The sequence below is a fragment of the Carya illinoinensis genome, chromosome 3 (assembly GCF_018687715.1).
Source record: "Carya illinoinensis cultivar Pawnee chromosome 3, C.illinoinensisPawnee_v1, whole genome shotgun sequence".
NCBI classification, from domain to species: Eukaryota; Viridiplantae; Streptophyta; class Magnoliopsida; order Fagales; family Juglandaceae; genus Carya; species Carya illinoinensis.
The window spans coordinates 50,350,201-50,372,065 of NC_056754.1; the positions used below are offsets into that span (position 1 = coordinate 50,350,201).

Consider the following 21,865-nt stretch of genomic DNA (forward strand, 5'->3'; position numbering starts at 1 on the left):
CCCCATCTTTCCTTTTCTATCTCTTTGTCGTCCATGCCTCAGCACCATTGGTTAGCTTTACTAACCCAGCTTCAATCACGCCTATCTTCTTTCCGTAAATGTTGACAGTGTTGAAATGTGCTGGATATGCCTCTCTCGCTGTCTTCTTTTGCTTTCCACTCCTTTGTCTCTTTTATTTATTCATGGCGTGTGCTGCATGTGAGCTGGTCCATGTGGTTTCTGTATGGTCCGAGTGAAGTGTTCTTCTTCACCATCATCCTCTATCTTTCTTCCAACTCAATATCACCACCTACACTGCATCATGCACATATGGTTGTCACTTGTTCACAAACAATAAAAATAACACTCAAAAATAAATTAAAAGAAAAATAGATTATCACAAATAAACTATATATGTGAGGAAATATTGTTCCATTAAATCATAGTTATAAAATTAAGCATAAACATGATATTAATCAATTAAAAATCGCAACTCGTATTTATGCTTGTTAACTATTTTTCCATCTAAAACCAATAATAATGTCATGATGAATTTAAAATACATTGGTTTTAAATAGTTAAAATATGCAATATTTCAGCTCAATCAGTTGGCTAAAAATCCATCTTCTCTAGACAATCCTTCCTCTTCTCTACGTTTCAAGTGACGTGTGGTTGGTTTCCTAGGTGGATCGGTGGTGTGTGTATAGCTTCTTGCCCTAACTGACTCTCTCTCTTCCTTTTGTCTCCACTTCCTACCAAGATTCTTATAGAATCCTCGAGAGATGTGTGTGCTATTTCTCATAGCCTTCTATTCCTTTTTTCTACGATTGCCATTCTTCTATAAACTCTCACACTTCACACATGCATGATAAGTGGCAATGGAGTGGTTGGGCGTGTAGGCTCTCTTGGCCAAAACCCTAGAGCCTTATTGGGACTTGGGTTTTTTCTGTTGTCTCATACGCTCTTTTTATTTCTTATGATTGCATTTTCTAGAACTTCTGCACTCCATGCATGCATGACACATGGTAGCTTGTATCTTCTCTTGACATAATTCATGTAGTCCCTTAGGATATTGTGTCTCTAATTTTGTCCCTTCCCTAGGCACTTCAATGCATTGCACTACTTAGGAACTTGCACCATTTGCATGTGTGTGTAGCGTGTCCCTTAAGATTCTGAAAACTCCTTCTCTCTCTTCACTTTCACATCTAGATTCAATGTATCAAATGTGTGGTCTTGCATGCTAGCCACGTTGCACCCTTTGTGTTAACCAAAATGCTCATTTCTTAGTTCCAATGATGGAAAACTCTAAAGAAGATAAAAAACTTCTTCCATTTTCCATGTGGATGCCTACTATACTAAAAATCATAATTAGGATTTTCCGTAACCTTTAGCTCTTAGTGACCAATACACACAAGCCCATGGTAACCTCCTATTGGGTTTGGGAGCCCCTTCACGAGACAATAAAGCTCATTATGCTTTTTCCATGCTTTGCATGGAAAATTTTAGACAAATAACTTAATGGACGAAACTAACCTTAATAAAATAATGGATGTGTACTTGGTTAAGTCCGGGTTATCACATAATTAGATGAAAAATTGAAAGACCTTGAAAATAGGATATAATGACTTTTTTTTTTCTATTTTTAAAATTAAATGGTAAACTGAAAGTAGCCTCGTTGGTGGAATTAGAAGACATGTCGTATCAGTTTAACTTCGTAAAAAGACATGTCGTGTAATGGCTTGCAAGTTCTCGTATATATAATAACTCGGAAAACAAAAGATTTTTTCATCATTTTTCCCAGTTAGGAACTTAGGGCTTAGGAAGGGTTTAGGGTCTAGAGTTTACACTTTACTCTCTCACTCTCTCTCTGCCCATTTCCCGCCCTATCGGCCCCCCCAAATTTCTCCTCCTGAATAGAATAACAATCTTGAACTCAGTTCATCCCTCTCTCTCTCTCTCTCTCTCTCTCTCTCTCCCCCAGTGTTTCGATCTTGGTACGGTTCTCCTACCACGCTGCCATGGGCTCGCCGAAGCAGCTCCTATCCACTATCGAGTCGGCCCTCCTCAGCCCTTCGCCTACGACGCCCGCTCAGAGGATCCAGCTCATGCACGCCATTCGCAACTCTCTCTCCTCACTCCGTTCCCTCCTCTCCTACCCGGTATCTCTTCGTTTTTCTCAAATCCTTTTTATTTATTTCTTATATTTTGATAGGTAAAGGGAATGCAAAGCCTTTTTATTTCTATTCGCTTGACCTTGATCAGCTCCGATTCGGACGAAATGTCAGCCAAAAAAGTAGTAGAAGCAGTTAGGGTTTGAATTGGCCATTTTCGGATTATGTGATATATACTTTCTAACCTTGAGTTTGTTGGCGTCCGATCGCATTGTGTGTGGGGATTGTAGCTGTACCTTCTTTAATTACTGTTGTTTGTTCTTGTGGTTCATTATTGATATGGTTACTTCTTGGTGTTGTAGCCTCCGAAGTCTTCAGACCGGGCACAAGTCCAGTCAAGGGAAGTCAGGCTTCCGGATTCACCGCCAATATCACTGGATGATCAGGACGTCCAGATTGTAAGTTCGTATCCTGCTCATTTCCATTCGGTTGACACAAAAATGGACGGAACGGAAATCAATTTTTTTTTTTCACCGTAACTTTCCTCTTTGAATATTAAGCGAGATAGGTAAATCCTAATCAATTAGTGATTTTTTGAATCTATTAGCATTTTTTGTATTTTCTATGCTGATATGCTTGAGGTTTCATTGTTTATTTATTCCCTGCTTGCTCCTTTAAACGAAGTTTCTTGATTTTTTGTTTTACTAACTTGCGCATGGTCCTGGTTATGAACCTTGGTATCCTATAGTATCAGCGGTGATTAATGTCCTACAATATTGACTGCAGTTCAATCTTTTTCCCATAATTTTTATGTTCATGTTCGGTACTTATCAAAAAAAAATTTCTATGTTCATGTTTGGTATTATGCTGGATTTCAGGCTTTGAAATTGAGTGATGACCTTCATCTCAATGAAATAGATTGCGTCCGTTTGCTTGTTATGGCAAATCAAGAGGTGAATTTGGGCTACCAATGTTTGTCTAAATTTATCATTTCTGAAAAATGATATTTTATTTTATTTATTCTATCTTGTGTTATCACCAGTGGAGTTTAATGGGACGGGAGCCATTGGAGATTATACGCCTTGCAGCGGGACTTTGGTATACTGAAAGAAGAGATCTAATAACCGCCCTCTACACGTTGTTTAGGGTATCTTCATTCCGCCTGTCCATCCAATTCTCCTTGTCGTTTCCAATGAATTTTTGTACTGTTGCTGCAGGCTGTTGTGCTGGATCAGGGTCTTGAAGCTGATATCGTATCAGATATTCAGAAATATCTAGAAGATCTTATTAATGCTGGGCTTAGACAACGCTTGGTTTCTCTTATAAAGGTTTGAACCTTAACATTGTTTTATTTCACTTCAAGCCTACGCAAATGTGTTGTGATTTCTTTCAATTAGTTTTTTCTGATAGTAATACTAATATTGTCCTATAGTCACTTTTTATTGTTACTATGGAATTTTTTTTTTTTTTTTTTTTTTTTTTTTTTTTTTTTATAATTTTAATTCTGTGAACTGAAAGCAGATGTAGTGATCGGAGCAAAATTCTTGTAATTCTTAAGTTGGCTTGTTTTCCAAATTTTCTAGACCTTTTTTTTTTTTTTATCAAATGTGATTCTTTCTGATTGACAACTAATTATGGACTTTTATGAGATGGAGTACTTACTGTTATAGTTTTTCATAAATGTGTAGTACAGCTACTTGTACAGTCTTGAGTTTGACTCTCAACTGCTTGTGTACTTGGGCTATTTTTAATTACTTGGTTTAATAAAATTTTATTTTACTTAAAAAAAATATATTTTTTTTGATAAGTATTTTACTTAAAAAAAATTACATGGGGCTATTTCTAATTATTAAACCAAGTAATTACATGGAATTCAGTATCCATGAATATCTTTATAACCTATCTATTCTACTTGTATTATTTATATTCCCAATGTGTGACTATAGTGTTGCACTCTCACTCTTATTTTTTACGTCGTCGCGAGGGTCATGTCATACACTATTGCAGTACCACATGGCTAGTCTTATTAGGTGGCTCTAATGCCACAGATAATGACCCAGGAAAAGTGTTAGCCACATCTGAATTATAAACCCAAAAAGATTAATCAATTTGAAGCTTTTCCAGATTTACTTACAAAACCTAGACAGACCTGGTAAGTAGCCAATGTGGGCCTTAGCTCCCCTGACTACTCTTATAGCCCCCTAGTTTATGTTGGTTAATTCCCAGTGTGCGACTGGGGTGTCATAAGTTAACATGATGTTCTCTGCATGCAACCAGCCTGAAGTGCTAAAACTTATATCTTGATATTGTATTGAATAGCTAACTCCTATCTAACTCTTGTTTGTGTTGGTTGGATAGTTCGATTTAGGTATTAAATATCAGGCCCTCTTTGATTCATTCTTTAATGCTTAGTTTTGTATTAGGAAATGTAATATTTGAGCCTTTTGTTTTGTGGAGTCTCAACCCCACTTAACCAACTCTAAAGAATCTTAATTGTCTGAAAAATATTGTTTTACGAAGAAATAAAGAAGCCATTGCAATTGCCGCTTGAACTTAATGCAACCTCATGCTTTTTTGATGTATGATTTCTCCATATTGACATAATGCAGATCATTTCACTTGTTCTTGTTAAAAAGTGTTGAGCCGTTAACAAAGCTTGGGTTTAGCTGCTTGGAATGATTTTGTTTTAAGTAACTGCTAACACACACATACTAAGTTAATGTTGTTTTCATTAATGTGAGAATTTTTCAAATTTAATTGAACATACTTTTTTGATAATTAAAAGACAATGATGTATCAGAAATGTTTTTGAAAAAATAAATATCTTATTAGTCATTTTGATTTCAATTATCTGATTTTGGTAAGCATTATTGAGTTATACCGAGTATCTCTCTTTTTGATAATAATGTAGGACAGATACTTTCTCTAAATTAAGAAAAAAATGTTAGGCAATAAAGCAAGTTGAATGGAACAAAAATATGAGCTGAAAGTTTCTTGTGATGTGTCGAGGACTTTGTGCGATGAGGTCTTTGTCAAGTCTGGCATTTCTTGGGTGATGACTAAGAGTGTAGGGAATCTTTTGGCCTATTGTAGAGGGATTCAAGGAAATCGTCAAATAGCGGCTGTTTGGAAGATGATTTCTCTTCTTATGTGGTGTACTTGGAATGAGAGGGATGGACGCTGTTTTGATAATAGAGAACCTCGGTGGATGGGATTAGGGCTTTCTTTTTTCATACTTTGGGCTTCGGTTATTGTAATGGATGGATTTAGTTCAAATGACTTTCGTGCTGTTTTTCAGCTTTAGTTTAATTATGTGTTTTCTCTTGTATTCTTCCTGTGTACTTGGGCTATGCCTAATTACGTGGGTTTTTAATAAATTTATTATAAAAAGAAAAGAAAAGCTGAACAACATTTTTACACGTTGGATTGATTGCACCAAAGTTCAAAATATGTCCTGATCAACCTGAGATCACAAAGATTGGGGTGGTAGCTGTTGGGTTAGCGGAAGAGATGAAGAATTTATAGAACTTGGGATTGAACTTGAGAATGAATCTAAACTAACTATTTACATTCATGTATAGTTTGGAATGTAATGTTTTTGGAAGTTATGGGAATGTATTTAACCTCTGTATTGGAAGATGTAGTAGAGTTAATATTAAAACTGTATATATATGTATAGGTATATATATCATACGCGGAGGAGATTGTATCATTAAAAATCTTTGTTATCATTTAAGTAAACTATTCTAGGATTTCTTTTTTCTGGGTGGCTTCCAGATTTATGTGGGTCTTGCCTCCTTTTAATCAATAAAAATTTTTACTGATAAAAAAAGAAGAAGATTTATTTGGGCCTAACTTTGCTCAACTCTCATCCTTAGACTTTTCATTGTGTTAGATAACAACACATTCAAATCTTTGGAAAGGAATCTACTCTCTGCTTCTGTTGGACCCTGTTCAATATATGGACAATAAGAAGCATCGTTATGCATTTGGACTTACATGTTACTAGAGTTTTGAAGCCTTTTTCGTTATTACACAAAGCATAATTTTTCTATTTGGTTATAGGAGCTCAATCGGGAAGAACCAGCTGGTTTGGGTGGGCCCCAGTGTGAGCGTTATGTTCTTGATTCTAGAGGTGCTCTTGTTGAGCGACAAGCTGTAGTTTGTAGGGAAAGGCTCATACTTGGACATTGCCTGGTCCTTTCTGTTCTGGTTGTGCGGACAAGTAAGTTCTAAAGCATTTTCAAGTTGAATACTCTGTCACTGTTTAGATTTTGGAAATTTACAAGTGATCTTCACAGTTCAGAGTTGATTAACCTTATAGTTTGTACACTTTGGAAAGAAATAGAAGACTTCTGGTTTCTAGATTAGCACAGTTATGCAATTCTCATGTCATGTTATGTTGGGGCAACAGAGAAAAAGGGGGGGTCTCTCAAATTGCAGTTTATTTATATTTTTTTCAAAGTGTCTGGTTGAAGTTTTTTTATACTTGAGATGTTTGTTTCCCTATAACTTGTGATTGGCATCTTATCATTTATGATGTATGCTTTAGGGAATGCTATTATGGCAGCCTAGCTCTCCATATTCTAAGAGTCATGATTTGGTGCTGTCTCCCATTAGATAAACACCAAATTACTTGGAAAAAGTTTAATTCTTGCACCTTCTTGTGGGTAACAGTCATGCCTTTAAGATATAAATCTCTTTAGATCATTGGAGTGATCTTTTGCTATAATTTTGTTTATACCATTTATGGGAATGAAATTTCTCTCTTTCTCCTTGCTTCCTGCAGCCTGTTTTTCTGAGTGGTCTGATAATTTAGGATAAAATGGTTTTGCGTTATTGTCTATTGGGTATTCAAGTCATATACTAATTGAAACCAAGTCCTTTTGTCTCCCCAGCCAAGATGGGTTAGCCGATTAGATTCTATAGGAAGATTTGGTCTTGGTTGGTTGTTGGTTACCATGGAAGCTTTGCTTCAAGCTAATAAGTATTTTGGATAGGTAATAATTTTTTTTTTTTTGATCGGTAATAAAGAACTTTTATTCATCATAAATGGCAAATCCCAAGTACACAGGGCATATACTTGAAAGATACCTATCTAGTTACAACCGAAACAAGAAAGTCATGGACATTTAGTCCATTACATACAATGGCTCCCACCCAAGAAAACCAAGTTTTGAAGAAAAAAACTTTCAGCTCCCCCAATGTTCTCTCATGGTCTTCAAAACTTCTGTCATTTCTCTCTTGCCATATGCACCAACACATGCATATGGGTACCATTTTCCATATTGCTGCTACCCTTGAATCTCCTCGAAGTCCTCTCCAGCAGGCTAGAAAATCCACCAATCTACGGGGCATGACCCATGCTACTCCAAGACCCGTAAAGAAATCTGCCACATGGTCCTAGCCACCTCACAATGAAGAAACAGATGATCAACTGATTCCCCATCTTTCTTGCACATACAGCACCAATCCATTACCATTACCCGACGTTTTCTTAGGTTATTTGTAGTGAGAATTTTACCTAGTGCTGCTGTCCACACAAAGAATGCTGCTTTTAAAGGAGCTTTCGTCTGCCAAATGCTTTTCCAAGGGAAATTGAGCATGCCTGGGCTGGATAAAACTTTGTGAAACGATTTGACCGTAAATTTACCTTTCTTTGAGGGACTCCACAATATCCGATCCATGGAGCCCTCTGTCATGCGTATTGAATATAGTGTTGCATAGAATTCAGTGATAACTTCCAACTCCCAATCTTGTGCTGCCCTAGAAAATTCCACATTCCAACGAGGGACGCCATTAGAGAAAACCAGCAAGTCCGCTACCGCTGCATCCTTAACTCGTGCTAGCTCGAATATGACAGGAAAGTTGTCTTTGAGGCTCCGTTCACCACACCATTTGTCATGCCAGAATCTAACTCTTGATCCATCCCCCACTACAATATGAGTATGTCTCCTGAAGGTCTCCCAACCGTTCCTAATTTTCTTCCACAAACCCATCCCATGTGGTCCACGAACCTCATTTGAATATCAACCACCCCATGCCTCCCTAACACGTTCAGCTATAACTGACTTCCACAAAGCCTCACTTTCTTGTTGGTACCGCCACAACCATTTCCCCAATAGGGCTTGGTTGAACTTCGTCAAGCTTCGCAACCCCAATCCACCCCCAGAAAACGGGGTACAGACCTTTGACCAATTAACGAAATGGAATTTAAACTCCTCCCCCCAACCACTCCACAAGAAATCACGCTGTAGTTTCTCAAGACGATTGGCAATCTTTGTTGGAAGCGGGAATAAAGACATAAAGTATGTGGGGAGGTTGGCTAAGGTAGTTTTAATCAGTGTGAGTCTACCACCTTTAGATAAATACAACCTCTTCCACGACGCCAACCTTCGCTCCATTTTTTCAATCACAACATTCCAAATTTGTTCAAATTTGAAACTGGCACCCAAGGGTAAACCAAGATACTGCAAGGGTAGAGAAGAAACCTTACATTGCAATAGGGCAGCAAAACCCGCCACTTCAGGAACATTCCCCACCGGTACCAACTCAGACTTGGATAGATTTACTTTCAAGCCTGATACTGCTTCAAAACAGAGACGTAACGCCCGCAAAGATTGTATGTGCCCAAGAGGTGCTCCACAGAAAATGAGAGTATCATCAGCAAACAACAAATGGGAAATGTAACTAGAACCATTCCCCACTGAGAAACCATAGAGATGTCCCGCTTCCCCAAGCCTTTCAATCATCTTACTGAGAGCTTCCATGACAAAAAGAAAGAGTAGCGGAGAAAGCGGATCTCCCTGTCTCAAACCACGTGAGGAGTCAAAGAAACCCACTGGTGAACCATTTACCAAGATAGAGAAGCGAGCTGTTGAAATGCAAAACTCCACCCATTTCAACCATTTCTCTCCAAAACCACATCTTGCCACTAAGTAAAGCAAGAATTTCCAGTTAACATGATCATAGGCTTTTTCCATGTCTAGTTTGCAGATCAACCCAGGCTCACGGGCTTTGATTCTTCCATCTAGCACTTCGTTTGCAATAAGAACCGAATCTAGAATTTGTCGGCCTTTGACAAATGCATTTTGTGGCTTCGATATTAATCTCTCCATTACCGTACTCAAACGATTCGCTAGTTCTTTGGAAATAATCTTGTAGACCCCAGTTATCAAACTAATAGGACGGTAGTCTCGAACATCTGTTGACCCTACCTTTTTTGGGATAAGTGCTATAAAAGTGGCATTGAGACTTTTTTCGAAGCTGGCGTAATTATAGAATTCTAGAAACACCTGCATGAGGTCACCCTTGATCACCTACCAACAAGTTTGGAAAAAGCCCATAGTAAAACCATTAGGACCTGGGGCCTTATCACTAGCCATTCTTCGGATAACTTTGTGTACTTCTTCTTCGTCAAAAGGTCTCTCAAGCTGCTCTAAAGACTGTTGATCTATTGTTGAGAAAGACAACCCATCAACTATAGGTCTCCATTGTTGTTGTTCGACTAGTAAGTGTTCATAATACTGTGCAATGTGGTCCTTGATGCTTGCTTGGTCCGAAGAGACTACTCCATCCACCATTAATGTGTCGATGGTGTTGTTCCTCCAATGTGAATTAGCCACCCTATGAAAGAACTTCGTACACCTATCCCCCTCCTTAAGCCATAGTGCTTTGGATTTCTGTTTCCAAGATATCTCCTCCATCAATAAAGCTTGTTCAAGATCTGTGACTACCTGACTCTTGCGAGTTTTTTCTGCTTCAGTGAGAATTCTTGCTTCCTCTTCACCCTCTCGGCCCTGTGAAAGCACATTACCAAACACTTGTTCATTCCATAGCTTCAAATCTTGTTTCAGTGCTTTCAATTTTCTTGCCAAAATGTAGCTCGGAGAGCCTTGGAACACGTAAGAGGACCACCATTGTCTGACCCTGTCTACAAAACCATCAGATTTTAGCCACATATTCTCAAATTTAAAATACCTTCTGTCTCCTTGAATGCCTCCACAGTCCAAGATGATAGGGAAATGATCTGAGCACACTCTATGTAGTCGTCTTTGGGTTACATCAGGATAATGTAGCTCCCAATCAAAAGTGAGCAAGAATCTATCAATTCTTGACCAAGATGGTATTTCTCGAGTGTTGGACCAGGTAAAAGATCCTCTCGTAAGTGGGATATCCATAAGTGGCTGTTCTGAAATGAAGTCAGAAAAATCACTCATAGCGGGTGTGATGCAGGATGTACCTGACCTTTCACTTGGGAAGCGTGATTTATTGAAGTCCCCCCCTAAACAACTTGGCAGCTCCCACCAACTAAGAATTCCGGCCAGTTCCTCCCACATTGCCGTTCTTTCTGCATCAATGTTAGGACCATAAACCCCTAAAAATGCCCATCGGAATCCATCTTCTATATTCACAAAGGAACAGGCCACAGAGAAATCACCCACACAATCCTCTAATCTTTCCACCACCTTTTTGTCAAACATGATGAGAACACCCCCCGATGCTCCTTTGGAAGGTAAATAAGACCACCCAACATGATGTCCTCTCCATAGACTTCGGACTAATTTCCATGTAATTAATTCTAGTTTGGTCTCTTGTAAGCAAATGATATCACCTTGCCATTGACGAAGTAAGTTCCTAACTTGGAGCCGTTTGGCCTGCTCATTCAACCCCCTTACGTTCCAAGAGATGATTTTTGGTTTCATATCGGAACTATCGCTGCCCTTCCTTTGGAGCGTCCTCGGCTAGAGCTCCGCTCCCCTCCCTTGTTGTTCATTGCCCACGTAAGCCTCTTTAGTTCTCTTTCTTTTTTCTTTTCTAGCCCAATTGAGGGATCGTCTGTGGTTTCTGAATGACTAGCTTCCATGGTTGTGAGAAGTGCCAAAAATTCATCTTCGAACCCCACACATTTAATCCCAAAAATGTGTTTGAGTTCCAAGGCAATTTGAATTACCTACTCTGACCCCCTCGGATGAAACGAATTCAAAGGAGTAGGTTCTGTCCCCTCAACACAGCATCTGATTTTCCTAGTACCCTCCCCCATTTCCTCCTTCATCTCCATTCCACTTGGAAGCTCACATATTACCATAGCCCCTTCCTTTTCACTTTCCTCTAGTTTATCCATTGTTTCCGCACAGTTGCCAACCAATGGAAGGAATTTTTTGGCTTCTAAAACAGATTCCGGTGAACTTGCCGGATTCTGAGCATCGGAGTAGACTTCCGGCAGCCCAGAAAGTACCGCTGGCGTGTTCTGTGGGTCCTCACATGTTACTAGCCTAGCCCGCTGCTCTTCTGTCACATCCTCTGTGCAAACCAGCCCCTATTCTGAAGATTCCGGCGCCAGCGACGTCGCCATCGCCACCGCGATGGAAGGAGACAGCCTAGACCTGACTGTCGCCCCTTTTTGTGCCACCCCGTTGGTCAGATCTCCTCCCAATGACGACGGATCCAGCTGCAAGGCCTTCTCTGCACGCCGATACTCTTTAGTCACTGGGCTGCCGACGACACAACCACTAAGGGAGGCCTCTGATCTTGCCGACGACGAGCTACCAGCGCTGGGATGCCGCTGTTGAGGTGCCGGCACCGGCAGGGATGAGTGCAGCTCTCCACTGCCGATGGGCTGTTTTTGGGTCAACAACCCAGTGGTCTCCTTCTCGGGCTGGACCTTCTCCAGGGCTGACCCATTCATCTTGATTCTCCATTTCAGCTTTGGGTGGGCTTGGCGTGACCGGCCCAAGTCCATACCCAACCTGGTTTTACCTTTATTCACCCTGGGTTTTGGAGCCCCTTTATTTTTCAGACCCAAATTCCTTTTAAGAAATAAATCCCAGTCCACCTTTCTTATGAGTGATTCAATAGTCCTCTTTACCCCAGCCAATTCCTCCTTCACGCTAGCCAGTTCCACTTTCATCCCAAAAAGTATGTTTTGCTCCTCCCTTTCCCCTATACAAGTCTCGGGCAGACTAATTACACCTAAGTCATTGACTTGTCCTCTACCAACTCTCCCTGCCATATGACACTCTCCTGCAACCCCCTTATTTTTTTCTTTCTCCACGTTATACAAAATTTGCATGTTGCCTCCCTGCACCGCCACCCTACTACTTGCTTCACCTCCCCCAGCAGCCTCAGCATACGCCCTGGTTTGCCCTCCCATTTCTTTCCCCTTCCCACCACCCTTAACCACCACTTGAGCCTTAGAGAAACCTGCCAGAGCATGCTTCAGCTCCAAGGATAAAGGCTTCCACCCATGACCTTCCTTCCCTGTTGGAAACACTAGCATGCCTCGGCGGCCATTACCACCATATTCCGTAATTTCCAAGAATTGTCCAAAGGCATTAGATCTTCTATGAGCAACAACAGCCAAAGAACCAACCCGAAAAGACTTGAAGAAATCCCTTCTCCCCATCGAAAGATAACATTCTTCCACCATGTTAGCCATCCAATGCACACAAGAAAGGCTAAAGACCAACTCCTTCGTCACCTTTCTGCTTCTTTCTGTAATACGAAGGAAGTTCCCCCCCTCTAATACTAAAATAAAAACTTTAGTTTCTATAAAAACATGTTTAGAGTAACCCATCTTAAACTAGAGACTGTAGCAGACCCAAGCTTAAGGGGATGAAAATTCCAGTGTAACACTAGAAAAGATCACCCATGGATGTACGGGGAGAGAGAGAGAGAAAATTCCGGCAAGGTGCCGACGACTATGGGTGTATAGTACCCTAGGCCGAGTTTAAGCGTGTCATCCCTGGCGACTGTAGAAAAATTTTTCCCACTCTGTGGTGGACAGACAACGCCGTTTTATGCAGGAGATAAAGAGACAGCTGGTTTGGAACTCTCTATCCTTTCAGATAGTGATTCGGAGGTGGAAGAAATGGAGGGGGAGGGGCCTGATGACTGTAACCTTTTGGTGGAGGGGGTTTTTGAGGTACCTAACTGTAACATCCGATCCTAAAAGTATGATTTATTTATTTATTTGTTTATAATTTTGATTTATTTCATTTTATTATTTTTATTACTTCCGTTTATTGTCAGTGGATCAGTTTTAGAGTGTTGTATTTCTGTTGGAAGTCTCCTTATCACTTTAGTTATCTTTAATTTCCAGTTTGAATAGATTCCTAGATTAGAACCAACACTTCAAATTCAAACTTTAACTTTATCTCTAGATCACTCGTGCACTTCATCCTTTTCCTCTCTATAAAACCCACAAGACCCTCAGAAGGAAAAATAGAAAACATTTTACACACCAGCCCAGCGTAACTGCCTTTGCAACCAAGAAAACCACCCTCACAGCCAACCAACTCGCTGGAAACAGCCACAGAAAGTGCCGACCAGCCCAATCCCGTCGAACCCACTCCCTTCCGGTAAGCCCACGCCGGAATCTTCTATCTCCCTCCATTATTTGTTTCGGGTTGACAGATTCTCTCTCTCTCTAACTCTCTCTCTCTCTCTTGTGTCGCACACCAGAAATTGTCGGCCAACTTGTGCCTCTGTGACCAGTACCAAGACCCACCAGCACCTTGATTCTCCTTCTCTCAGTGAGTTCCCATTTGCATCGCATCATTGCTTTCCCTCATTACTCTCTGACCCGTGTGTTCTCCAGAAGGGTAGCCACCCTTTAATTTCTTAATGGGCCCTTGGGCCTTAAGCCCATTCGGCCAGATGCCTGGTTAATCCTTAAAAGGACTGCTTTTTTTTTTTCCACAAGCCTTGGGCCTTCCTATCTTCTAAAGAAGCTGTCTTCACAAATTAGTATATTATTTTAAAGTGGACTGGTTGTGTTTACAGAAACTATTTTAGCAACTTAAATGGGTTGTTTTCTTTATTTGAGGCTGGGCTGAAAGTTAAGTCAGACCAAGTTTTACAACTTGTCTTTATTAGAAACTATTTAAGTGATTTAAAGTATGTTTTAAAGTATATTTTAATATATACTATTGAGCCTTTTTTTTTAGTTAATATTCCCATTGTCTATTTAGATCGGATTTTAGTGAACTTATTATGTTATACTTTAATTAGAAAACCAACGAATATGTTATGAGTTTTGAAAAATATTATCTTATGTAGTCTTTGTATAATAGAATAGTTATTAAATTATCTCTTTGGTATTATTTTAAGTATTTAGAATGCTATGACACGTTTTTCTAGAAATGTTAGTGACGATTAGTGTCTCGTATAGGTCATAAGCTATGGCGTAATATTTTGGAAGTAGCGCTAAGAGGTAATTAGTATGATCATATAATTGCATGTATATTGTAAATTCTCTAATAGTATGTGAAAATATAATGTTTGTCTATGGTATGCTACGAGCTAAGTCAAGGTTAGATTCATTTTTTATGATCTTTGATGAATTATGATATTATGCTTGTATGAATGAATTGTTGTGTGATGGAGTAAATAATTTTAAAATCATATGGAAGCCATGAGATGTTTATTAAGTCAAGTATGTCATATAAAAAAGTAGCTAGATTATGTATGCCATGCTCATGTAGTACCTAGATCATGTATGCCACGTTCATGTAGTGATATATCATATATGCTATGTAATGTCAATTAGCTTAAAGTTTGGTCTAGTGGAGTTATTTTAGCTGAGCTTGATCTCAAGCTTTTGAGTATGGATAGCTTTCTTTTAGTCCTTTAGTTTGGGTAGTTAACGACGGTTCTCACGGTGGCGTTTACTGGGTTATACTGATACACTATGCAGTGGGTTAAGGAGTTAGTTATAGACTCAATATGCTTCACTCTTGAAAAGGAAGGGGGTAGGGTGGTTATCACTGAAAAAACATGGAAGATGGTGGCAAAGATAAGCCTGGGCCCTTTAGTAGTGTAGTGGTTGGCTAAGGCAATGGAGGTCTGCTCATTGGAAGAACAAAAGGAGTTCTACACCACAAAAAGGGAAGGCAGTAGTAGCTTCATAGTTCAACGGTGCTCAAACTCGAGAGGGCGTTATTTGGCAGTGGCAGAATATGGAGGTGGAGGGAGGAGGAATTTCATATTTGTACCTAAGGAAGAAGGAAATGGATGGAATAAGATGGGGGAAGCGTTATGGGACCTCTCCGATGAAAAGAGAAAAGTGCACAGCGATAGCAATTGGAAAAGGATGATGATCAAGGCACAACCACAAAATTTGTCTTACAGGGAGGCTCTGATGGTGGAACAGCCACGGGCACAATGGAATGAAAACGAAGGTAGGCTAGTACAAATGGGTAAGGCGATGGGTAAGGCCCCTGTTAGAGAGACGTGCAATGTACAGAGTGAGGTAGGTAGAGTGTCAGATGGGGAGATGTTGAAAATGCTATGGGAAGCGAAGTCGCAGATGGAAGATCTGCGTATGACTATAGAATTATTAATAGAAAAGGAAATGGGGCAGGATTATAAGGGGCCGGGTGTGGGCCTGGAAGGGGGGGCGAATCTGGCCCAGAAGTCTTTTAATCTCGGCATAAGTGGGCTGGCGGTAAAAGGCCCAACCAAGAGGCTAAGTGACCAGGCCTCAGGCCACGGGCCATTAATAACGAAAAGTTGGAGGGTCCGTAACCTGAGACCCGATCCAGTTATGTCGGGAGCAAAGATTACGCGACCCGATCCATCTACGTCGGGAGCAGAGAAATCGAGGCCCGATCATGCTACCCATGCGCAGGCCGAACTAGTGACGGCGAAACTTGCTCCGGTACCACAGACAACGCCGGCGAAGAGGGTGGAGCAGATCCTGCTGTCACGGGTGGAGGAAAACGAGGAGATCCAGCCCTCGGTGGCACTGCCGTCACAAGATATGTTAAAGATGACACAGACCTAAGCGTGTTCGTCACAAGTTATGTTAAGAATGACACGGACCTAAGCGTGTTCGTCACAAGTTATGTTAAGGGTGACACGGACCTAAGCGTGTTTACCACAAGTTATGTTATGCGGTGCCATGGACTCAAGCATGGTTCATCTTATGTAAAGTGAAACATGGACTCAAGCATGTTTCACTCAATGTCATGACAAGTTATTGGGTGCCACGGACCCAAACGTGGTTCACCATATAATAAGTGAAAGACAAGATAAATAAGTAAATTATGCATTTACGTTTATATGTTCGCCATGATCATGTATGTTTCCGCTCATGTTGATGATGAATAGACATGCTATGAAAATCTGTGAATGATAAATATTTGTTTGAAGAGTCTTTTAAAAATTAAGTCTTGTTAAGTTATATTTTACGGTATGATGTTCTATTTACTGAATATTTGACTCATTTTTGTTTGTTTCTTTATTTGTTTGTTCTCTTCTATGTTTAAAATGTTACAGATGATGATTGTAAGGACGTAAAGCTAGAGGACCAGGAGTAGACCTAGTGCAAGGACTTAGTTCTTTTATGATTTTATGATAAAAAGTCACGTGTAGGGTTAGTTTATGTTTTTATGTTACATTTTCAGTTTTTAAGTTTTCAACTAAACATTTATGTTCAGTTTAATTAATGTTTTCAATAAATGCGGTATTCCAGGATATGAATCTCTTTACCGGGCAATATATGTATGTACGTTAGTAACATCTCTATCTTATGGGAACGGGGTGTTACACTAACGATGGTGGACAAATGGGGTTGGATGATATAACTCTAGATGGAGTATTTCAAGGAAACTAGTTAAGTAGATTGGAGGAACCCACCCCGTTGAATTTCTGCTTCCCACCTCAACCGAATGTCTCGGATTGGGTATTTCACAAGGTGAGAGAAATACAGAAAATAGTGGGGCTTGAATGCGATGGGTATGAGGAGCAGTTCATGGCCTTGTTCATAGCAATCGAAGCGGGGCACAAACAAAAAAATAAGGGTGAATCAAAGAAGCATCGGGAGCTCAAAAGACTGTCTTGGTCAATGAATATAGAGGGCAACGCTAGTAGGGGTAGCGTAAAAGGGAAGGGGCAGACTGTTCCTCTATGAAACCAAAAATAGTGGCCTGAACGTCCGTGGGCTTAATGATGTGGATAAGCGCTTGCGGATAAGAAATATGATCAGGGAATGGAAAGTGATATTGTTTGTTTGCAAGAAACTAAACTGAATTATATTGACAGGGGAATTGTGCGAAGTTTATGTAGTGGGGTCCATGTAGATTGGCTTATTTGGCCTCGAATGGGGTGTCAGGAGGAATTGTGGTGTTGTGGGATAGACGTGTTGTAGAAAGGGTGGAGGAGTTTATTGGAAATTATACAGTGGCTTGCTCATTTAAGAGTGTAGCCGATAACTATCTCTGGGCTTTTGCAGGTGTGTATGGCGCCAATTTAGACACAGACGGAAGCTTGTTATGGGATGAGCTTGTTGGGATCCACAACTGGTGGAATCTCTCTTGGTGTATAGGGGGAGATTTCAATGTTGTGAGATTCCCAAGCGAAGCGTCGGGAAGCAGAAGATTACGGCCAGCAATGGAAGCATTCTTGGATTGCATCTTCGACTTGAACTTGGTGGACTTGCCTTTAGCTGGTGGTACCGCTACTTGGTCTAATAATCAGTCATAGTCACGACTGGACTGGTTTTTAATTTCACCGGAGTGGGAAAGCCATGTTTCGGAGGTTTGGCAGAAGCGGTTGCCCCGTATTGGTTCGGATCATTGGCCGATTTTGCTTGATTGTGGAGGTATTCGTAAGGGTCACTGGCCGTTTAAATTTGAGAATATGTGGTTGAAATCGGTAGGGTTTGTGGATAGGGTTAAACAGTGGTGGTCTTCCTACCAGTTCCAAGGTACTCCTAGTTTCATTTTTGCGGTAAAACTGAAAGCTCTCAAAAAAGATTTACAAGTATGGAATGTGGAATCTTTTGGCAATGTAGGGGAAATTAAAAAAGCAAAGTTGTTAGAAATCCAGGAGATTGAGAGACTGCAAGAGGTACATCACATCACTCAGGCGGAACAATAGAGGAAGGTTGAGCTGGTTGCGGAAGTTGAAAGGTTGATTCTATTAGAAGAGATGTCTTGGCGTAAAAAATCAAGGGCTTTATGGTTGAGGGAAGGAGATCGGAGCAAGAGTTTCTTCCATAGAATTGCAAACTCACACAGGAGAAATAATAATATTGAGATGTTGAAGGTGGATGGAGAGGAGTGCAGAGATGAACAGGTAATCCATAATCATGTTGTGGAATTCTATGAGAACCTACTAAAGGAGCAGGTGGGCTGGCGGCCTTCACTGAATGGGCTGGATTTTAACACCATAGGCCTGAGTGATGCATCACACCTATAAAGGGACTTTGAAGAGTGGGAGGTTTATGAAGTTGTAAGGAAAATGGCTAAGGACAAGGCACCAGGACCGAACGGCTTCTCTATGGGTTTCTTTCAAGACTGTTGGGAAGTCATTAAGGAAGACCTATTGAAGGTCTTTCAGGAGTTTTTCAGGGTTGGAAGATTTGAAAAAAGCCTTAATACAATGTTCCTTGCTTTGATACCCAAGAAGGTGGGAGCGGTGGAGATTAAGGATTTCAGGCCTATTAGTTTAGTGAGTGGGGTGTATAAGATAATTTCCAAGGTACTTGCGAATAGATTGAGTGAGGTGATGGGGAAGATTGTCTTGCAACCCCAAAATGCTTTTGTAAAAGGAAGACAAATCCTGGATGTGGTGTTAATTGCTAATGAATGTCTTGATAGTCAAATGAAAGCCCGGAAAACAGGGATAATGTGCAAACTTGATATGGAAAAGGCATATGATCATGTCAACTGGGATTTCCTTCTTCATTTACTAAGGAGGTGTGGTTTTGGGGAGCGGTGGAGGACCTAGATCCACTGGTGCATTTCCTCAGCAAAATTCTTTGTACTGTTGAATGGAGTGTTAGTGGGTTTCTTCCAGAGCTCACGTGGATTGAGACAAGTGGACCCATTATCCCCCTTGTTATTCGTCATAATCATAGAGGCGCTAAGCAGGATGCTATCGGCTTTGGTTGTGAATGGTGTTATAACAGGTTTCCTGATCGGTATCCTGAATATGGGTATTATTAATATTTCTCACTTATTATTTGCAGATGATACTCTGATTATGTGCGAAGCTGACCAAAGCTAGGTTCAAGTGCTAAAGGCCCTTTTTTTTTGCTTTGAGGCAGTCTCTGGTTTGAAGGTAAATTTGGACAAATCAGAACTGGTGCCAATTGGGCTTGTTCCAAATACTTGCCAGTTGGCAAGAAAGTTGGGTTGCAAGATAGCCTCTTTCCCTATGGCTTACTTGGGACTTCCGTTGGGGAGTGCCTTGAGGGCTTTTTCGATATAGGATACAGTGATTGAGAAAATAGAGTGGCGTTTGGCAGGGTGGAAAAGAATGTATTTGTCCAGAGGCGGTAGAATCACTTTGATAAAAAGTACATTATCCAACCTACTCACTTATTTCTTATCTCTATTCCCGATACCAGTAAGTGTGGAAATCCGTATTGAGAAGCTCCAACGAGATTTTTTGTGGGGGGGTTTGGGGGATGAATTCAAGTTTCATTTGGTTAAGTGGAAATAGGTGTGCTGTTCTATTCCAGGGGGAGGACTGGGAGTTAGGAATCTAAGGGTCTTTAATCGAGCATTATTAGGCAAATGGTTATGGAGATTTGCTAGGGAACCAGACTCTTTATGGAAATTGGTTATTGAAAAGAAATATGGAGGTTTATAAGGAGATTGGTGCACTAGGGAAGTTAGTGGGGCTTATGGAGTTGGATTGTGGAAACACATTAGAAGAGGCTGGGAGGTGTTTAATAGCTTTGTTAAACTCCAAGTGGGTACAGGAGCCAAGATTAAATTATGGAGCGACGTGTGGTGTGATAGCAGGGCTTTAAAAGATTTGTATCCCTCACTCTTCCAATTGGCGAGTGCAAAGGATTTATTAGTGGCGGATGCTATGGAGGTGTCGGGGGGACAGATTACTTGGAATATTAATTTCGGTAGAGCAATTCAAGATTGGGAGATAAGCAGCATTGCAGATTTTTACAGTTTTGTATATTCCATAAGAGTAAACAGCCAGCAAGATGTTATGTGGTGGATACCAGCAAGAAAAGGTACTTTCTCGGTTAAGTCTTTCTATAAGGCTCTCACCCCAGAGTCCAACTCTCATTTCCCTTGGAGAAAGATTTGGAGGCACAATGCACCTCCAAAAGCCTCATTCTTTGTTTGGACAGCATCCCTGGGTAAGATTCTTACCACTGATAATCTAAGGAAAAGAAGGATCATAATTGCAGATTGGTGTTGCATGTGTTAAGGAGGGGGAGAGTCGGTACATCATCTTCTGTTACATTGTGATGTAGCAAGGACTTTATGGAATGAAGTGTTTGTTCGTTTGACAATGGTTTGGGTGATGCCAAAAATGGTGGAGGCAGAGTTGGCCAATTGGCCTAGCATTAGAGGCAGCAACCGATTAAAGCTATGTGGAAGATGATCCCTATTTGCATCTTGTGGAGTTTGTGGAGGCAGCGCAATGAGCGGACTTTCGAAGACAAGGAAAGATCTTTAGAGGAGCTTAAATTCTTATTTTTTAGAACTCTTTGTAGTTGGGCTATAGCTGTAGATTTTAATGGCATGGCCCTTCGAGATTTTCTTGCCTCTAATGTGCCCACTTAGGTGGGGCATCAGAGTTGTAATTCAGGCATTGCCATTCTTTGATCAATATAATTATTTATTTATTAAAAAAAAAACATTGATAGAAAGATTTGTTACTGTTCATAAATCTTTTTTTTTTTTTTTTTGTAGGAATAGGCCAAAGCCCAAGTACATGGGTCATATACGAGAGCAATGCCTAGGAGCGATGTTCTAGTAATACAAGAAATTCGTGAATGGTCATGCCATTTATTTTTATAAGTAATAAGAAATTTTATTGACAAGTAAATAGGTGTAGCCCAAGTACACAAGAAGTATACATGAGAAAACACCTAAATATATGGGAGAAAAAGAGGGGGTTTGGGGGGGGGGGGTGTTTGAAAGCATGGTTTTAAATACCGTACTGGCTGGAATATGCAGTATCGGCCATTGGTCTGGTACAGGTATTGTACTTGTTTCGTACCAGTTTAAATACCGGATGTACTGGCTGGTATTTCGGCCTTCACTTTTTTTTTTTTTCATTTTTTCAAACTACAAGCTTATTTTTTTACTCTCAATTCATACCAGACTATTTATAATTTATATTTATGTATTTATGTATAAACTATTCATAAATAAACTATTATTTTAGAATATAATTTATATATATATATTTATACATATAATTTATTTATATATTGACTATCTCGAAACAGTACCGGTACCGAAATATTTCGTTCCAGTACCTTGACTGGTACACCATCCGGTACGGTATTCAAAACATTGGTTAAAAGTATTCTTTGATGTGCTCAAACTGGTGCCTATGAGCATCTTCAAGTAGATTTGTACTGTTGATTCTTTTGTATGCATCAACATTCACATCACCGTATTTGAAAATAAATACAACAATTTAATGCCACTGGGTTTATGATTTTTTTGTTAGTTATTTTCTAGAATAGTTTCATGTTTTAGACCCATTCAAATAATTATTTTGTTTCTATATTCAATTAAAATCAATTTTGGGTAACGGAATGTGATATACTGGACTATTTGTGCGTTCTCTTAAAAAATTTACATTGGTGGTTGTGTATCATGTTGGGTTTGCAGGTCCAAAGGATATAAAAGATATATTTTCCACTTTAAAAGATTGTGCTGCTGAGCTTAGTCAGAGTAACATGACCTTGAAACATCAGGTATTCCTATATATTCAGACAATTTGAATCTTCTTGTTTGTTTTTAGGGTAGACCTTGAAAGTTCCGGACATTTGTTTTATACAT

At 40.0% G+C, this 21,865-nt stretch overlaps 1 protein-coding gene across 1 annotated transcript in view; it reads left to right on the forward strand.

The window, feature by feature from the left end:
* The first annotated feature begins 1,759 nt into the window (after positions 1 to 1,759).
* Positions 1,760 to 21,865, forward strand: part of LOC122305131 (nuclear pore complex protein NUP205) — a 58,522-nt gene continuing 38,416 nt past the window's right edge. The window contains exons 1-7 of the mRNA XM_043117462.1: positions 1,760 to 2,138; positions 2,453 to 2,548; positions 2,969 to 3,043; positions 3,133 to 3,237; positions 3,308 to 3,418; positions 6,156 to 6,315; positions 21,695 to 21,780. Of these exons, the coding sequence (XP_042973396.1) occupies positions 1,998 to 2,138; positions 2,453 to 2,548; positions 2,969 to 3,043; positions 3,133 to 3,237; positions 3,308 to 3,418; positions 6,156 to 6,315; positions 21,695 to 21,780 (774 nt within the window). The 5' untranslated portion in view covers positions 1,760 to 1,997. The remainder of the gene's footprint in view (positions 2,139 to 2,452; positions 2,549 to 2,968; positions 3,044 to 3,132; positions 3,238 to 3,307; positions 3,419 to 6,155; positions 6,316 to 21,694; positions 21,781 to 21,865) is intronic.